We start from the raw sequence: 18934 nt of genomic DNA on the forward strand, positions 1-18934 counted from the left end.
TCTCTCTCAAAAATAAATGATCATTTAAAAAAAAAAGTTCCTGCTAAAAGCAGAAATTAATACCGTGGAAGACGTGGTTTTAAAGGACATGGCACGTTGCCAAGGAAATGGGGGACTGTTAAGCCCCTGAATTCATAAGACCATGGAGGTAAATATTCAGTATATATATTAAGTATATATTCAGTATATTCACTGAAATGAAATGGCAGTTTTAGGTGGGAAGGCCACGCTGGGGAGATAACACATGATATCATCACATCACTTTGAAAGCCTGAATTCATTTGGTCACTTTGAAGGACTCGAGTTTGTGGAGATAGCACTCACCCATCATCTCCTCTCCTTTCCTTTCTGGGGTCCTGGAAGTCGAGGGAGTAGCAAGCACGGAGAACCGGAGGGGCTCCTTGTTAATCCCTAGAGAAGGGATGGGAGAGGTGTGGAAAAGTCTTTTGTTTGTCCCCACTCTGTCCCCGTCATTTCCTTTTGCCTGCCAACTTCTAGTACCGCGCTTCAATGCGTATAATAATTCTTTGAACGTACAGTGGGAGGGAGGTGGATCAGGAACCGTATGATTGGGTTAAAGAATGACTGGATAAAGTTTCCTGCTCAGCAGTTACTCAAGGGTGGGAAGGAAGAACGAAAGACAAAGAACAGCCAGCCCATTGCAAGGGCTGAGGAGGATATAAATGTAGAGACGGTCTCAATCAGCAGCAGGCAGTTAGGCCTGGCAGGGTGTGGGCGTCCTGGATATTTAATACCCCTTGGGTAGCAAGAGAAGATCAGATCAAAACACTGTCTTCTACTCAGTCTAGAGTTCCAGATCAAGTCTGAGCAGGTGCAAACCTCCTTCCCAGAACCCACTGATTAACCCTGTGACATCCAGGGCGTGTGTCCTTCAGCGAGGAAGCCACCGCCCTCCCTTCCCCTGGCATCCTCTCCCCCTCCTTTGCTTTGGACAGCTGTTAATAGGACAATTACCCAAGAAGCAAAAGAACAATCCCATGCTGATGTGTCATCAGTCCTGGTATATCCATTAAATCAGACTGAGAAGACCACTGGAAAAAGTGAGCACATGCATTCCCCTCCCTAAGGGAGAGGCTGAGAGCCATCAGAAAAACCAGGCCTTGCCCGTGTGACTCGAGACTGCTTGGGAGAGAAGGCAGTGGGAAGCCAGGAAGAGAGTTCGTTCTAATGCACAGGGATTTAATGTAATCGAAGAGCCCGCTAACTATACACTGAATTCTCTACTCATCTGGGTTATATCCCTGTTGACCCGGCTTCCTCCTTGGAAAAAGCTGTTGCCACCAGCAGGCACATCCATCCTCCAGTCATCCTGGGAGGAGGACACCTGCCAGGAAACGCTCAGAGAAGGGATTGCATTTCTTCTGGAATAGCAGGAATTGCTTTTTTCCCCTAAAGGGAAATCCAGTCTTTCTGCTATTCTGGTTGCCCGTTCTTTTTCCTTTTTTAAAAAATGTTTTGAAATGTTGCTCATCTATATAAACATTCCTCACTCTCCAACTTCCATCTAATCCAGGGGAGTGTAATAGATGACTGCCTGAGATTTCCTTACAGCCCTTCTGAGAGATTCTAGGATTACATCCTGTCAATACTAAATGTTAGCATGTCTTGCAAAGAAATCAATTAGTTTTCCACCTAATCCAGACATCTGGCCTCCTTTCTTAACATGGTAAACATCATTAGCAAGCTTGTTACCATTAAACCCTCAAAAGAGGTAAAGCTCTTGGCAAGCCCGCCTCTTCCCTGTGCACCTCTTCCTCGGCTGTCTTAGAAGATTGCTTCTCAACCCTGGCTGCACATTAGAATCATCCGGGGGGCTTGTAAAAAATATCAATGCCCAGGTCCCACCCCCAACCAATTAAGTCTGAATCTCCCAGAGCAGCCCTGGGCATCAGGATTTTATAAAAGCTCCTCAGGTGATTCTTATGTGCAGCCAAAGTAGAGAATCGCTAGCTAGCTCGGAGCAAGAATCCAAATTGGGTAAAAAAAAGAACAGCAGTGGTAATGCACAAGCACAGACTCGAATCCCCACCTGATTTTAGGATGTTTTCTTTCCCAGTCCTAAAATGCCCTCCTCCTGGAATTAGCCAATGAAAACACCTCATTGTTCATTCACGTCTTGGTAACAATTTATGAAGCTGAGTTCAGCCTTTCTGTATGTCTCACCACATTGTCCCCCAACAATGTTGGGTAAATTTCGGGGAGGTGCTATTGTGAGGTGGGAAGGGTGGGTGTTTTGGACTCAGAGCTGGGTTCAAAAATCTGGCTCTCCCACTCACTTGTTGGGCCCTCCTGAGCTAAATGGAGATAACAACATACAGATTCACAAGGTTTAAAAATCAGATCCTGTGGGGCGCCTGCTTGACTCAGTTGGTAGAGCAATGCAACGCCTGCTCTCAGGATCATGAGTTCAAGCCCATGTTGGGCATGGAGCCTACTTTTTTTTTTTAATGTTTATTTTTGAGACAGAGACAGAGCGTGAACGGGGAGGGGCAGAGAGAGAGGGAGACAAAATCTGGAGCAGGCTCCAGGCTCCGAGGTGTCAGCACAGAGCCCGATGTGGGGCTTGAACTCATGAATTGTGAGATCATGCCCTGAGCCAAAGTTGGATGCTTAACCAACTGAGCCAGCCGGGTGCCCCGAGCGTGGAGCCTACTTAAAAAAAAAAAAAAAAAAAAAAGTCAGATCCTGTGTATAAAGCCACCTATGGGGGCGCCTGGGTGACTCAGTTAAGAGTCTGACTTTGGCTCAGGTCATGATCTCACAGTTGGTGTGTTTGGCTCAGGTCATGATCTCACAGTTGGTGTGTTTGAGCCCTGCATCGGGCTCTCTGCTGTCAGCACAGAATCAGCTTAAGAGCCTCTGTCCCTACCCCCCCGCCACTCCCCCCTCCCCCCCCCACTCGTTCTCTCTCAAAAAAAGTTTTGTTTTGTTTTGTTTTGTTTTGTTTTTTTTTAATTTTTTTTTTTAATTATTTTTTTTTTCAACGTTTTTTATTTATTTTTGGGACAGAGAGAGACAGAGCATGAACGGGGGAGGGGCAGAGAGAGAGGGAGACACAGAATCGGAAACAGGCTCCAGGCTCCGAGCCATCAGCCCAGAGCCTGACGCGGGGCTCGAACTCACGGACCGCGAGATCGTGACCTGGCTGAAGTCGGACGCTTAACCGACTGCGCCACCCAGGCGCCCCTGTTTTGTTTTTTTTAAATAAAGAACAAAGCCACCTGTGACTGGGTAACGCTGAGCATGAGGCTCCTTTCTTGCCCAACTCTCCACCCACTCTACAACCTTATTATCCCACAGAAGGCCAAACGCCTTGAAGAAACGTGAACTGTCCTTAAGTTGGTCAACTGGAAATTCATCCTGCAGACAGAGCACGGAAGCTTTCATTTTCTCTCTGGAAGATGCCACAAGCTCACACATCCACACCTCGCATTCCACACACACCTCCCCCTCTTGACATTATAGCAAGAAAAAGAGAGAGAGAGGCTGTTACCCAAGGGAGCTGTTTCTTCTTGTCACACAAGAACAGATGCCCAAATCCTAGGACAGCACAGAAATGTGGCAGCAGGAGAGTGAGTCAGAGGAAACAAAATGGCCTCACCTCCAAGATATACTAAGGCCCAGAGGGGAGCCCATTTGAATCCATTCCGACTCTAGCTGGTTAGAGCTGTGCCCAGCCCCTCACCGTCCATCCCCCTCTCCCCCCCCCCCCCCATCTCCAAAGGCACCCACCCTTAAGGGAGCAAAGAGCAGGGAAATAAGAGGCTGCATTCTTTTTGAACACAGCTTTGGCTTCCTCATTCCAGGGAGGCTCTCCAGCTGCTTCCCATCCGCTACATTTGCAGGCTTCTTAGGTGCTGCCAGGCTTATGCTGTGAAGTCCTCTTGGGACAATGCTCTGTAGGACACTGACCTGCCCCTGGGCTCCCTGAGCTGGTATTTTTTACATAGAACCACGTTAAAGGGGCACCCTGGGGGCCCGGAGGACAGAAAGGAATCCTGAGGTCTCTGCTGCTGCTGAGAGACTTTAGAGAAAGAACCATCACTGGGGAGAATCTCTTCCCGGAAAAGTTCAACTTGAGGCCTCTGAACGCACTTTTTCACCACAGCACGTAAACATGTAAAGAGATCCTGGTGATTATAAGGATTAACAACAACCAAGGTGGAAGAGGCTGCAGTGAGGAGGATTTTGTGGTTCCTGAGCTTCCTTCCAGGGCCTTCTCTTTCATCCCAGCCCCTATGCCCCTCTCTAGTGCCTTCTAGTCGACTGTCCTGTAACCAGCTCTCCCACCTCCACCCCTACCCCCACCCCCATTCCCTTTGGAGCCACACAGGCTCCCTAAGTCCCCTGACTTCCTTGGCCTCCTTCCCTCCCCTCTTCTGCAAGCTGACCCTCTCCCACTGTGGGGACCATATGCCACACAGAGGCTAGGAAATGCCCCCTGGAGGCTTTTCAATGCTGTCCTTGTAAATATGAGCTAAAAATGAACTAGCTGCCAAAACCATTAAGGCATTGAAATAATCAAATCAGTATTTTTTTTTTTTTTTTTATTACATACCGAGCCAGCATGACCGTTGACATAACTTCTGATGATCTGGAATCCAAACAAATAAAAGACTGCGTCTTCTCCCCCATTGCACCAAATAGTGTTGATTCATGTTCACTATTATAACTCTGATAGCCTGCAAGAAAGATTCAGATGTGTCTTCTAAATCATCACAGAAAGAGGTTCGGCAGATGTTTTCCTCAGGTGCTTGCATGGCTCGCTCTCTCACTTTCAGTTCTTTGTTCAAATGTCACCTTCTTGAAGACTTTCTCAAATGACCCTAATGAAAGTGGCATTCTGCCCTCACTCCACACCCCTTCACATTCCTGATCCCCATTCCTGCTTTATTTTTCTTCCTAGCAGTCATCACCAACTCACGTAATACCTAATTTATCTGTGTCCTCTGTTTCCCACAGAAATGCGTGCACACACACACAAACTCTTGAATATCAGCTCCACGAAAGCAAAGATTTTGTTTGCTTTGTCCACTATTGCATCCCAATGACTGGAAAAGTACCTGTACACAGTAAGCACTCAATAAACATTTTTGCAGCACGTAAAATCTGGTTTCACTGATAAGCATGTTTTTATTATTATTTGTTTAACATACGTAGTCGGTGGGGGGGTGGGGGGGCGGTTGCCTGGCTCCGTCGGTGGAGAGTCCAATTTCAGCTCAGGTAATGATCTTGCAGCCTGTGAGTTCCAGCCCTGAGTCAGGCTCTGTGCTGACAGCTCGGAGCATGGAGCCTGCTTCCATTCTGTGTCTGCCTCCTTCTCTGCCCCTCCCCTGCTTGAACTCTGTCTGTCTCTCTCTCTCTCAAAAATAAACATTAAAAAAAATACAAATAAAATAAAATAGGTAGTCTGTGACTATGTACTATCTTCCTCATCCTGAATTCATTTACTCATTGACTTAACGAATGCTTTAAAAAGTTTTTTTTTTTTTTTATTTTATAAAGACAGAGTAGGAGCAGGAGGAGAGGGGCAGAGGGAGAAAGAGAGAATCTCAAGCAGGCTCCAGGCAGAGTGCAGAGCCTGACAGAGGGCTTTATCCCATGACCCTAGGATCATGACAGGAGCTGAAATCAAGAGTCAGACCCTCAACCAACCGAGCCACCCAGGCACCCCAACAAATGCTTATTAAGTACCTTTCACATGGGAGGCCCTGTCCAGGGACCCAGGGATTCCACAGTGAACAACACAGACACATTATCTCTCTTCTCCTAGGACTCAAAGCCTGTTGGGGAGAAGGACCATACACATTTGTACGTAAGTAAATTCATAAAGACGATATTCAGAGATTGAGAAAGGTACAATGTAAGAAATCACTAGGGAGGCACCCCTGGCTGGCTCAAGTTGGTACAGCATCCAACTCTTGATGTCAGGGCCATGAGTTCGAGCCCCACGTTGGGCATGGAGCCTATTTAAAGAATAATAATAACTCGGGGCACCTGGGTGACTCAGTCAGTTAAGCAGCCAGCTCTTGTTTTCTGCCCGGGTCATGATCTCACAGGTTGGTGAGTCTGAGTCCTTTGTTGGGCTCCTCTCTGATAATGCAGAGCCTGCTTGGGACTCTCTCTCTCTCTCTCTCTCTCTCTCTCTCTGTTCCACCCCCCCCAAAAAGAATAAATAAACTTAAAAAGAAAAAAAGAAAGAAAAAGACGAATTTGGTTTGAAAATTTTAAAAAAATAGCGGCAACTGGGTGGCTCAGTCGGTTAAGCATCTGATTTCAGCTCAGGTCGTGAGTGGTTTGTGAGTTCGAGCCCTGCATTGGGTGAGCTCAAGTCATGTTTAGGGTGAGCAGGAGCCTCACTTCAAGTCAGCAAAGCCCTGCTTTCAGTGAAAACAAGCCCCACTTTGGGTGATCCCAGAGTCTCTCTCTCTCTCTCTCTCTCTCTCTGCCCCTCGCTCACTTGTGCCCTCTCGCTCTTTCAAAAAATAATAATAATAAGGGGCACCTGGGTGGCTCAGTTGGTTAAGTGTCTGACTCTAGATTTCAGCTCAGAGCATGATCTCACGGTTCATGAGTTCAAGCCCTGCATCAGGCTCTGTGCTGGCAGTGCAGAGCCTACTTGGGATTCTCTCTCTCTCTCTCTCTCTCTCTCTCTCTTTCCCCTTTCTTTCTTCCCCTCCCCAGCTCTCTCTCTTTCAAAGTAAATAAACTTACAATACATAAATAAAATCTTAAAAAAATAAAATAAATAAAGAGTAATAATAAATTAAATAGAGTGCTGAGACAGAGAATGTGACAGGAGAGAACTACCAAGTTAGATTCCATGGGTTAGGTTCCCTTTGGTGATGAAGGTGACACTTGAATAGTGAGAAGATCTTTCTCAGCAGAGGAAGAGTCCCCTTGACAGGCATCTGGATGAGTGAGTGCAGTACACAGGGTAAGAGGCCTTGAGAAGAAGGGACAACCAACGTTGAGCTTGAACCCTGGTTCCCATCCCCAGTCAACTGAAGTCTTTATTAGCTACACCATCCTGATAAGGTTACACAAAACCTGAATCTCCCCACCCCTTAAAATGTGGGTGACAGTACCTCCCTCACACGTGTGAGTTACATTTGGTAACGCCTGTAACAGTGTTTAAATGCAAAATACCTGCATGGTGTTGTTAGGGGTAAACGGGTAAGTACCACCCACTTTGTACCTCTGGAGTGTGAATTTCCCACTGGCCTTAAGTATCCGGAAGTGAACGTTTGAACTCCGGTATATTTAGACCAAAGAACCCAAAGCATGGCAACGCCTGATGCCTGGTGAAGCACTCGTGCTGCTAGGCATCTGTCCTGCCACAAACTGTCCTGTGTCTTGAGAGATTCGGCGGAGGGGGGGAGGGGGGGAGGAAGGGACCTCGGCTCCCTTCCTGAGGAGTGGGAGAAAGTATTTTGCATAAAAGGGTCTCCCCAGAACTGTTCTTGTCTGCTTTCACTCCTAGAACCTTCCTCTGAGACCCGAAGGATGATTCGAGATACGTGTCCCCGAGTTATCTACCAGGCGTCAAGAGACAAAACTGGGCTTTGGCCCCAGGACAGCCTGCGCACACCCGCGCAAACCCAACTCACGGGCCAGAGGGGAGGCAGGAGGGGAAAGCAGGGCTGGTCCCGGGGCAGCCTGAGGCTTCGGAGAGCTCTGGACTTGGCCGAACCCAGAGGAGCGAGGAGCGGAGGAGGAGAGAGGGCAGGAGTGGGGTGAAGGGAGTTGGGCTGCGGGGCGCAGCGCGGAGTGGGCGGGAAGGCAGAGCGGGGAGGGCAAGAGGCAGGAAAGGACCACCGGGAACAGGAAAAGACACGCACAGCGGGGCACAGGGGGAGGGCGACAGGCCTGCGGGCCGCGGGGACGGCGCAGGCGGTGGCCTCCGGGGGGCGGGCCGGGCGGGCGGAGGCGGGGCGGCGGGCGGCGCTGTCAGCGCGAGGCGGCGAGCGGAATGCAGCGGCCGGAGGCCTGGCCACGTCCGCACCCGGGGGAGGGGGCCGCGGCGGCCCAGGCCGGGGGCCCGGCGCCGCCAGCCAGAGCCGGGGAGCCGGCGGGGCTGCGGGTACGGAGCGGGCGGGCGCCGGGGTCCCGGGCGGCGGGAGCTGGGCTGGGGGGAGGGGGGGGTCCGCCAACTCACGGCCCGCGCCCCCGCGCCCGGGAACTTGGGGCCCCCGCCCAGGGAGGGGGCCCGGGCCAGGGCAGGGGATAAAAAGTTCTACGGGCGCGGACCCGCGAGGAGGCCCGGCTTGAGCGCGCGTGGGGTGAAGTTCTGGATCAGTTCGGAGAGGTGATGGGCACGGCTTGGGGGTGGGGGTGGCCCGAGGTTCCGCCGGGAGGGGTGAGGAGTGGCGCGGCGGCCCGGGACTCCAGGTCCCACGGGCCGTCGGCTGACGTGCGTGCTTCTGGAGCCCCCCTCCCCGGGCCAGGGGGCTGGGGGCGCGCTGAGAGCGCGGGTCCAGCCTCGGCCCGGGGTTCGCTGGAAGGAGGAGGCTCGGCGCCGCTGTCCCCCCGGCCCAGGTTCTGTGATACACTCCGACTCGGGCTCTGGAGCAGTCAGTGCATGACAGAACTTGGGCCCGGACGGACCTTCTGCACCCAATGGGCACAGCGCCCACCCGGGGCCTGCAGTGGAACATCTGCCTGGGAGTGGAGCAGGCGCTGGAGTTGGCCCGTGTAGCACAGGGTTGGGCCAGAACCAGCTGCGGACCTTTGGGGTCGCTGGAGCCTGAGGATGGACCCCTGGGGCCAGCAGATGCCATAGAGCCAATGGCAGGGTGTCTGCCTTGAGTCAGGAGCCAACGGAGCTCTCCCCTGGTGTCAGTTGCAGGAACCTTCCCTCTACACCGTCAAGGCTGTTTTCATCCTAGATAATGACGGACACCGCCTCCTAGCCAAGGTAACCTCCCACCCTCACCAGAAGACCCCTGAACACACGGTGCTCCAGCCCCCAAAACAGAAGTCCCCATCCCAGCTGACTGCCCTCTCAGGAGGACCCCACTGTGGGCTCTGTGATTCAGAGCAGCCGGGCTTAGACCCCCTCCAAAGATCATTCTGTGCATCCTCCTGCCTTGTCAGACTGCTGGCCCCTGAAGTCCCCTCTTTCCACTCACATTCCCTGAAATGTCTTCTTACCATTCTTTCCACTGGCCAGCTGGACCTTGGGCATGGAAGGGATCTCCTGAAGGGTCAGTGGAGTGTTGAGCTTGGAACCGAGGAGTCTTAGTCCCCAACTCTAAAGAGGCAACCTCCACTTTTCTCCTACAGTTTGGTAAACACTGAGGATTTAGTCGGAGAAGTCTGAGAACGTAGCTTAGAGATCTTAGAGACCAGACGATCCAACTCTTTCGTTTCATAAATGAAGACAGTGTGGTCTAGAGAGCCAAATGAGTTGCCTGAGGTCACAAGTATCACTATCAGAACACAGATCTGAACTCAGGTATTCCGACCTGAAGCTCGGGAGGGTGATTTTCACTACGCCAACCATCCAGTTGTCCCGTATCTGTCCTCCGTGGCCTGGGGGAACCGAACTAGGATAATCCAGAAAATTAATGTCTGTCGTCAACACAATCAGCTACAGCAGGGCTATGGCACCTCAACTAGCTAAGAAATGCCTTCTAGGTTTGTTTGTTTGTTTGTTTGGGACTGAAACTTTTTGTCTTCCTGGTATTCAAATGAGCTTGCTCGCCACAGCAGTGGCCAGCAGGGAGGCGACTAAGATGCCTGCAGAGGGGACTACCAAGTGGCAAAATCCACATCCAGAACGCTGAAAGCTCAGCCGACCACACCGTGCTCCAGCAGATGATCAGACGTGGATCAGCAATGCCTAGGCTCTAGGGCCTCCTCCCAGCAGGACCCATCCCTGTTCAGATTAAGAAACTGAGTCAGAGAACCGGGCTCACCAAAGCCAAACACGAAAGCATTGATTTAGTTAGCCGGTGGGTGCTGGGAACGTTCCCTTAAATACTTAGCCTTCCCCTGTCTACAGTCAGACCATGCTTGGCTCTGCCCCTTACAACTAGGAGATGTTGGGGGAGATCATCTGATTTCTTCATGCCTCAACTTCCCCATCAACAAAATGGGGATAATAAAGTAGCTGTCATGACGGTGATGGTTGTCGCAAGGGCCCCCTGGCTCTTGCCATCTTTCCTGCAGACTCCGCTTCCTGTAGAAACAATGGGACCTAGTGGCCACCCCAGTCCTTAGCGCACAGCACATCTGCCAAATGGCCAAAAGCCGCCAGGAAATCAGGAGAGGGCTCCGAAAGGCAGGGCTTAAAATTCCTCTACTTCTTACGACGTTCTTTGCTTAAAATTTGTGTCTATGGGGAAACAGCGAGCATACGGCCTAAAGGGCAACAAACAGAGGAGATGGGGCTCTGGCTGGCCAGCACCTACGTTCTCTGCCACCCGTCCAGGGAGGATCCAGGCTCTGTGGAAACCTGTCACCCCTTCTCCTTCCCTTTCTCATAGTATTATGATGATACATTCCCCTCCTTGAAGGAGCAGATGGCCTTTGAGAAAAATGTCTTCAGCAAGACCAGCCGAACTGACAGTAAGTGTCTGCCTCTTCCTTGCTCAGAACTCTCAGATGCACTTCACCGTCCTCTTCATCTGGACACATCTGTCCCTACCAGCCATACGTACCCACAGGCCACCCCCTTTTTTCTCAGAGGTTCTTTTTCCTCTCCTTCCCAGCTGTTATTCTCTCCCTTCCTGTAGGGAACCTTCACTCCCGATCCCGCTCTACCCCCCCACCCCACCCCCCAACACGGCAAGACCTCTCTCTCGGCAGAAGAGGCCAGTGGCATTGTATGTCCCCACGAGGCATTGCGCATAGTGGGGGGGGGGAGGGGGCGAGGGGTGGAAGTCAACCCTGCACTGGGTTTGTTGACTCCTCAGAATGAGGTGATCTCTAGAAATAGGGTAGAGCCTGGAGGAAAGGACACACAGCAGCCCGGTGGTAGTGTCCCTTGCGCTAGTCTCGTCAAGGGTTCCTTGGAAAAAGGAGGAAAAAGGGGGAGACCGGCAGAGCTGGCGATCAGGCGGAGGGACCCGGCAGAGGTGGCCAGACCTGAAAGCCCCCTCCACTTCTAGGTGAGATTGCATTTTTCGGGGGCATGACCATCGTCTACAAGAGCAGCATTGACCTCTTCCTGTATGTGGTGGGCTCCTCCCACGAGAATGAGGTGAATTCAGGAGGTTGGGGTGATGAGGAGGGTCTGTCTACGGCTCGGGCTCCGGGGTAGAAGCTGGGTTCTGAAGGCTCCTCATTGGTACCCCTCCTTCTAGGCTCTGGGGGATGGGGAGCAGCCAGAAGTGGCTCCTTCTGGGATGGTACATATCCACGGTGCCTCTTAGTGTCCTTGGGAACCAGAAATGAAGTCCTCTGCAGGGAGTCTTTGCTCCTTCCTTAAAATATCACTGGGGAAGGGTACACTCAGTGTCCCACAGTGGGGCACTCCAGTGCTTCCCAGCCCATGCCAGGGAGGCACGCATGCCTGAGGTCCAGCTGCACTCAGTCTCCAGCCCTGTCCTCTCTGGAAAGGGACAGCTGCCCACACAGGTAGGCTCTGGATTCTCCGTTTGGCCTTCTCGACCTCAAGCTCTCGTGTTTTCCTCCTCCCGTCTCCACCCATCCTCAGCTGATGCTCATGTCTGTCCTCACCTGCCTGTTTGAGTCCCTGAACCACGTGTTAAGGTGAGTGAGGTCCTCTGCCCTCCAAGGCCCTCATCCCCCAGGCCTTGATAGATCACAGAGGCAGGGCCCTTCCTCTGCTTTCCTCCTGAAGTCCCCAAAAGACTAAGACTGGAGCCAGAGCATCCGCCTCAAGGCCCCTGCCCTTCCCAGGACCACTGCGGTATCACCTAGAGCAGAGCCACCGGAGGGTTTGGCCAGAAAATGAGGTCCAGAGAAGCTGGGTGATTTGCCTGAGGTTGCAATCTGTTTACATCAGAACAGAGACCCAAATTCCGTTTTGTTTTGTTTTTTTTCCTTGAAGTCCAGGGTGGTTTCCACTGCCTCCCCATTCAGTTACCTGGTATCTATCCCAGTGAACATGGCTTGGGTAAAGCAAACCAGGATAATCCAACAATAAATGTCCACAGTCGAGACAATCAAGTATAGTATGGCTGTGACATCTAACCTAGCCATGAAATGCATTAGGGGTCACTCGGGGGGTGTAATGTCAATGCCCCGCGTGTGGGAGGTCAGGCAGAGGAGGGCCTAAGGAAGCAGACCTGTCCTCTGCTCAGGAATCCCTTGCCTAGGCGCTCCCTCACTGCCCTTGGTGTTCTCCCCAGTGCTTGCTGGGGGTGGGGTGGGGGGATGGGTGGAAGGAGAGAGAGTCTGCCTCGTCTAGGCAGAAACGCAGCTCCTCACAGCCAGGAGCTTTGTCTGCCTTCAGGAAGAACGTGGAGAAGCGCTGGTTGCTGGAGAACATGGACGGAGCCTTCCTGGTGCTGGATGAGATTGTGGATGGCGGGTGAGGACCAGGGCCGGAGAGAAGAGGGGCTGCTCAGGGACACTCACAGCAGGAGGTGCCTTTGAGGGTCAACGGCACTAGATTGTACCAAGCACCCTGTTGGCTCTCTGGCCAACTCTTCCCTCCCTGCCCCCCACCCCGGCATATTCCCAGTGCTCCCATCCCCCCACCCCACTCACGAGGATGGAGGTTGATTTCAATGTCAGCCCAAGTCAAGCAAACAAGAAAGTCATCTGATGCTGAACTCTGGCAGACTGTTGAAAGGCAGGGTTTGGGGGAATGGTTTGATCTCCAGTGCCCAGAAAAAAAGGGGCAGCACAGGCCCCTGCCCCTCTCTGGAAGATCTCCATCCTGCTCCCTACTGCCTGCATACCTCCCGCTCTTAGAGCTCCATTCTAACCTCAGCTAGATGCGTGACCTGGGCCACTGCTCATTCTGCCTCAGCCTTCCTTTCCTCATCTTTCCGATGGGGATAGGGGACTGCCTACCTTCCTCATAGGCTGTGGGGATTCCATGAGGCGAGGCAGGTGAAGTTCACGGCTCTGGGCTCTCGTACAATAAACTGCTGTGCTACCGCTATGCTAGGATGTTCGTGGGAAGCCGGGAGCTCTTGCGAGAAGGGTTGATTAGTGAATTTCCATGGGGTGGGGCGTTGATATTGAGGGAGAAAAGGAAATTCTGGCTCTGGGGCAAAGGATAACAGAAACCAATCACCTTAAAAACATGCCTCTTTCATAACATCCATTTTAGAGATGAGGAAACAGAGGTTCAGAAATTCAAGGGACCTTTCCAAGGTCCCATGACTAGGGAGCAGCAGGGCCAGGATCAAACACCATGTGCATGGTTCCAGAGACTGTGCTCTTTCCACGACACTGTACCATCACACACACTCTGGGAGATGGGGTACGGCGGGACTCCTTTCTCCTTCCCTCCTCCTTCCCTCTCTGTCGACTGCCTGTTGAGGCGAGGCCTTGTGCTAATTGCCAGAACCCCAAAGTGAGTGGGATAAGACCCAGGCTTCGTGGGACCGGAAGTATATGCAGTTTGGTGGAACCTCTTTAAGGAACACAGCCACACACACAGCGCGCGCGCGCACACACACACACACACACAAATGCACACACTATTACAAATATGAAATGAAGTGCAGGGCTTTGGAAGAGCCCTTGGAAGGGAGGATGTAAGCTTTATATGCCTCCAGGTCTCTGAGCCCCCCTGAGGAACTCAGTTTCCCTCCAAGGAAAATCAGGGAATGTCAGTTGAGACAGTGCCAGAACTGGAACCTTGGCTGGGATGTTTCTGCATTTTTTTTTTTAATGTTTATTTATTTTTGAGAGACAGAGCACGAATTGGGGAGGGGCAGAGAGAGGGAAACACAGAATCCGAAGCAGACTCTAGGCTCCGAGCTGTCAGCACAGAGCCTGACGTGGGGCTCGAACTCCCTAACGGCGAGATCATGACCTGAGCCAAAGTTGGACCCTTAACGGACTGAGCCACCCAGGCACCCCAGGATGTTTCTGTCTTATGGGTGAAAGGATCTCTGGTGAGGAGCTGCCAGGTGCCCCAGTGATAGGGCCTGGAAGAAGCTCTTCGAGAACTATCTGTTCACTTCCCTGGGACTGGTATGAAAGAAAAACTCGGCATCTGCATTGGAGGAGCCTCATTGAGTAAAGAGGGGCACTCAGTCAATCCCACTGCCTCTGTCCCACCCACAGTGACCAGCCCTCACACCTGCACCCTGAAGCATAGTGCCCCCGCTGTGTTGTGAAAGACTGAGCAAAACTGAGCAAAGCCTTGAAACTTGGGTCTATCGAAACGGAAGGCAGATTCTTATTTTACCTGTCCCGCTACTTTCGTGTACAGCATGGCCCTGTGGCATAGAATAAGAGTGAAACAAAATGGGATCCCCAGGGGCCTCCCTTCACCGCATCTGAATCCCTCCCTACACCCAGAATGCAAATAGAACTTTTCAGAGCTCAAAGGTTTTCGGTCTCTGCTTTTGACCCTCTGACCATTCTAGACCGGCCTGCCCTCACCCCGTTTCAAAGCTTTTGCCCAGTGACAACCAAGTGTGTGACCAGGTTTGCTGTGGAGAGGAACCAAAGCTGAGGGCTGTCCATAGTAAGGGAGAGTTCTGGCTGAGGAATACCAGGGGGAGGGGCCCCCGGGAGGGGGGCTGCTGCAGGATGCAGTGAGGGGGGTGGTGGTCAGAGGGAGGAGGCTTAGCAGGGAGAAGAGGCAGAGGGGAGTGTCATGGCATTGATTTTCCTCCTGGTTTCTCTCTTGTAGTGTGATTCTGGAGAGCGACCCCCAGCAAGTGATCCAGAAGGTGAATTTTAGGGTAAGAATTTTCCTACATGCCCCTCACTCCCATCTCCCCCAGGCTGCCCTTCCCACCCTCCCCACCTCCTATCCTCCTGGTGCAGGCGGGATGCTAGGAACCCAGGCTCTTCCAGCAGAAGCAACTACTAGGGTTTTTTTTTGGCGGGGGGGGGGGGGGGGGGGGATGGCAGTTAGTGCAAGCGATCTCCTCCTGCCCTCCCCCCTTTAGAATTCCCAAGTACCTCACCATCCTCCCCAGTGGCAAGTATGGACTGGGGAAAGAAAGAAAGTCACCAAAAGGCACCAGATGGCTGCCTTGGCCTTGAGTTTGGACAGTGGAGGTACAGATAGACCCTCCCTGCCTAGTTTGGCTTCTCATGTCTGGATGAAACCTTTTCTCCCATCTTTATTCCCTTCATGCCCTTGCTCCCCATACACCCATTGACGGGCCCCGGGGTCCTGGCTTCCAAGTGGCAGGCCGTGGGGCTTCCCCTCACCGGTGATACAGGTGCAGTTCTGGCTCCCCTAACCACTGCAGCACCCCACCACCTCCTCTGAAGCCCCCTTTCCCTTCCTTCACCTCCCTTTCTTTACCCAATGCCCTCTCCTGGTCTGACCACTCTCTGACACTGCTTCCCCGCAGGCAGATGACAGCAGCCTGACTGAACAGAGCGTGGCCCAGGTAGGCCCCCTTGTCTGCCTTGGCCAGGAATGGGACAGAGGGAGCCTCCCAGGGGGACCCAGTGGGACTATCGAGGCTGAGAAGTTAGGGGTGCAGGAGGGAAGGGATGAGGCAGTGACAGGCCGTCTCTCAGAGAGAGTCAGTGGAGGTTTCCAGAGTCTCCAAGATGGTACAGAGCTGGGCATTAATAAATGATGCATGCCTTACTAGCAACCCACCTCATCTGGCTTAGTGTAGTTGGCTGAAAAACCAGGGTCGTAAGCAACCACGCTGGAGATGGCTGGGTCACTTGTCCCCCGAAGCATTCTGGGGACTTATGGGCCCCCAAACCCAGAAGGGATAGCAAATAGGAGTTTTCCTACCACCTCACCCCTTGCTGTTCAGGGTTTCTGCTGGGGTTGTTAAGGGACCCTCAAATCTGTGACAGGATCTAACCATCTCCACTCGCCACTTGCCACCTTGCCCCTGAATGACCTGGTTGTGGAAAAGCCCGTCCCGGCCAGTCTCCTGCATGGTACTATCTGGGATGCATGTGCGGCCGGGCGCCGGTTCCTGGATCTGTGGCCTGACTGGTTCCACAGCTGTGCAAACTTCCTGCTTGTCAGGCCGACTGCTTGACCTCCATTCTGTCTGCCCACAGGTCTCTCTGCCCAGACTAATCCTGCTTTTATGGAACTTCCTGCCCTCGTGCACTAACTACCTCCTGCTGTGATAGCTAAGGCAGAGATGGACCCAAGCCAGCCCGTGTGGAGCCCCAGGTGTGCTGCCCCCTTCCTTTACTGCCTTTGCTGCTCCAGCAAACTGCCGTGCGGCTCCCTCCTCCCAGTTCCCGGTGCCTCCTCACACCTTACCGGGAAGAGGGAGCCACGTGGCAGTTTTCAGGCCAGAAAGAGGTTGGAGAGCAATGAGCAGAGCAGTTGAGAACACAGGTGCGGTGGGGATGTATCCTGTACATCCCAGGATGTACGGTCCGCCCTACCCCCTGCAAGCTGGGTGACCCACAGCAAGTTACCCAACCTCTCGGGGCCCCCACATAATCACAGGACGCTCCTCTTAGAGTTACTATGAGAATCAGAAAAGCAAATGCATGGAAAGCTCTTTAGCCCAGCTCCTCTATTTTTTTTCTGAAAGGGGAAAGAATGAAGACCTGGCAAGTTAATGGAATTCTTGAGTAAAAAAAACCAAGGGAGCTGTAGGTAGTGAATGCGAGATGAGGGGAAGGTTAAGTTTCTGGCTGGGACTACAGGAGAACCCCAGGGCCGGGCTGTCTCCGAGAGAGGAGGGGGACTGTGCAGGAAGAAGGGACTTCAGTGGAGGGGAATGAGGCTTGATGGCTGGAGGGATGAACTGAAGGACATACCTGGGGTCCCCACCGTGTTGCCACTGTGTGTGCACAGTCGAATGCATTTGTCGAAGTCCCGGACCGAGGCAGTTTTCCTCAGCAGGATGTGAGAATGACCGCATCTGAGTGCAGGTGTCCCGGGACAGCACTGGGCCAGCCCGCTTTGCCAGCTGTGCCACATCAGCAGCGGGTTGGGGTGGGGTGTTGAGGATACACTGCCAGCTGAGACCAGAGCTAGGGGTTTGCTGAGGTGTCCGGGCACAGGAAGTGTCTGGCCTGGGCCTAGTCTCTGCCTAGACGTGGCACTGTGGGCGGGCGCTCGCATGGCGTGCCGTGGGTAGACGGGGCCTGCGGCCACACCCAGGGCAGCAGAGGCACGATCGGTGGAGGGCCCGGCAGGCTCCGGCCTGGGCCGGGAGCTGGCTGCAGCCAGTTTGGACTGCTCTGTTGCTGGCCTAGCCCCACTTAAGCCTGGCGGAGATGAGCTGGTGCCACCTAGTGACGAAGGGTCACAGGGACACTTAGGAAAAGTGGGCTCGTAGACCTGGCCCTCACTGCAGTGTTAAGGCGCTTGATAGTCCCCCTCTCAATTCTTTCAACCTTATTCCCTATCCCCCAGGTTCTTCAGTCTGCCAAGGAACAAATTAAATGGTCATTACTGAAATGAAGGCTGTGCATTCAGGGCTCCCTGCCCCCAGGGCATTTCCCCAATCCTGGCAAAAGCTGAAAGACCTCCGGAGAGGAGAGACCCCTCTGTCCCCCTAGGCTCTCCCAGAACTGACTCCTGAGGTCTCCGGCCAGGGACTCTGAGACGCAAAGATTTGGCTTCAGAAGTGACTCACCCCTTCTCACTGCCCTGACCTGCCCCTTGGGCCATGAGAACCAGCTGAGCTGCCTTAACTCAGACCTTAGGCATCCTTGGCCCCAGAACCCTAATAAACCTGCTTTGTCTCCTGTCAATGGTCTCCTTCTCTCCTGGCCTGAGAAGTGTGTATAAGTTCTGATAAGGGCTCCTGCACTCCCTGTGGCTCATCTTCAGGATGCCCAGTGCCAGGGTGTCCCGGCAGTAACCCTGTGGTCGCGATCGGGAAGGGGGTGGGTCAAGGGAAAGGGGACGATTTATCTTCCTGAGGGGGTGTGACACTAACACCACGGAGCCCCGTGTGTGTGATGAGAAGGGCCAAATATGATTGTGTGGCACGGTACAAAATAATGGGTTGGGGCACCTGGGTGGCTCAGTCTGTTGAGCGTCCGATTTCAGCTCAGGTCATGATCTCACAGTCTGTGAGTTCAAGCCCGCGTCGGGCTCTGTGCTGACAGCTCAGAGCATGAAGCCTGCTTCGGATTCTGTGTCTCCCTTTCTCTCTGCCCCTCCCCTGCTCATGCTCTGTCTCTGTCTCTCTCTCAAAAATTAACATTAAAAAAAAATTTTTTTTAAAGTGTTAATGGGTGATATGGCGCACATTTGGGGAAAACAATACAAAAGATGATACACACATAGTGACCCTGTTGGGGATTCTTTACGTCATTTTCTCCATTCCCAGCTTCCAAAAGGGAAGGGCGTAAGGCTTCCTCTAGACAAACTGAGCAACAACACGCCCGTTTTTCTTGGCTTGACCCGTACCGCGTAATTCCTATTACTAGCATACAGCTTCGGCACTTGAGCTCTGCAAGCGTACCATGGCTGGGCCTGGAGGCTGGCGGCGAGGAAGCATCAAGCAGCCCCCACCATGCGTGTGTGTCCAGAGCACCCAGTGAGTTCCAGAGGGTGTGAATGAAGCGTTGCAGGTCCGGAGGACGAGGACAGAAGGGCAGGGGGCGGGGATCCCAGAGGAAAACGGGAAGGTGGAGCGGCTTCCTAGGAGACGTGACTCCCCTTCTTTCGCTTCGTCCCAGAACCGCCCGTTTTTCCCTTTCTCTGACGCCTACCCTTTCTGCGTCTCTGTACGTAAGTCCTTTACAGTGCCTAAGGGTCCCTCCCGGGACAGCTCAGGGACCTCGATACCTTTTTAAGAGCAACTGGCAGGTAAATGCCCCGCCGAGACCCCGCCCCTGCCCCGCCCCT

At 53.0% G+C, this 18934-nt stretch overlaps 1 protein-coding gene and 1 long non-coding RNA gene across 4 annotated transcripts; one reads left to right on the top strand and one right to left on the bottom strand.

The window, feature by feature from the left end:
• Positions 1-154: 154 nt before the first annotated feature.
• Positions 155-7936, bottom strand: LOC132687776 (uncharacterized). Its single transcript, XR_013551998.2, has 5 exons — positions 7213-7936; positions 6832-6932; positions 5716-5804; positions 4580-4703; positions 155-411 (listed from the first exon to the last, which is right to left on the bottom strand). It is a non-coding gene; the product is annotated as an uncharacterized LOC132687776 (long non-coding RNA).
• Positions 7937-7953: 17 nt separating this feature from the next.
• Positions 7954-17829, top strand: COPZ2 (coat protein complex I subunit zeta 2). Of its 3 annotated transcripts, XM_078437254.1 has the most exons (10): positions 7954-8104; positions 8864-8938; positions 10512-10593; positions 11136-11227; positions 11684-11739; positions 12446-12523; positions 14813-14864; positions 15489-15527; positions 16168-16285; positions 17489-17829. In XM_078437254.1, the coding sequence occupies exons 1-9, from the start codon at positions 7994-7996 to the stop codon at positions 16237-16239; spliced, it is 657 nt and encodes a 218-aa protein (XP_078293380.1). In that variant the 5' UTR covers positions 7954-7993; the 3' UTR covers positions 16240-16285; positions 17489-17829. The 3 variants fall into 3 exon arrangements, with proteins under 3 accessions (XP_078293380.1, XP_078293382.1, XP_078293381.1); XM_078437255.2 differs by lacking the exon at positions 16168-16285 and having other exon boundaries at positions 7955-8104; XM_078437256.2 differs by lacking the exons at positions 15489-15527; positions 16168-16285 and having other exon boundaries at positions 14813-14852.
• The last annotated feature ends 1105 nt before the right edge of the window (positions 17830-18934 follow it).

The sequence above is a fragment of the Panthera onca genome, chromosome E1 (genome assembly GCF_046562875.1).
Source record: "Panthera onca isolate mPanOnc1 chromosome E1, mPanOnc1 haplotype 2, whole genome shotgun sequence".
NCBI lineage: Eukaryota > Metazoa > Chordata > Mammalia > Carnivora > Felidae > Panthera > Panthera onca.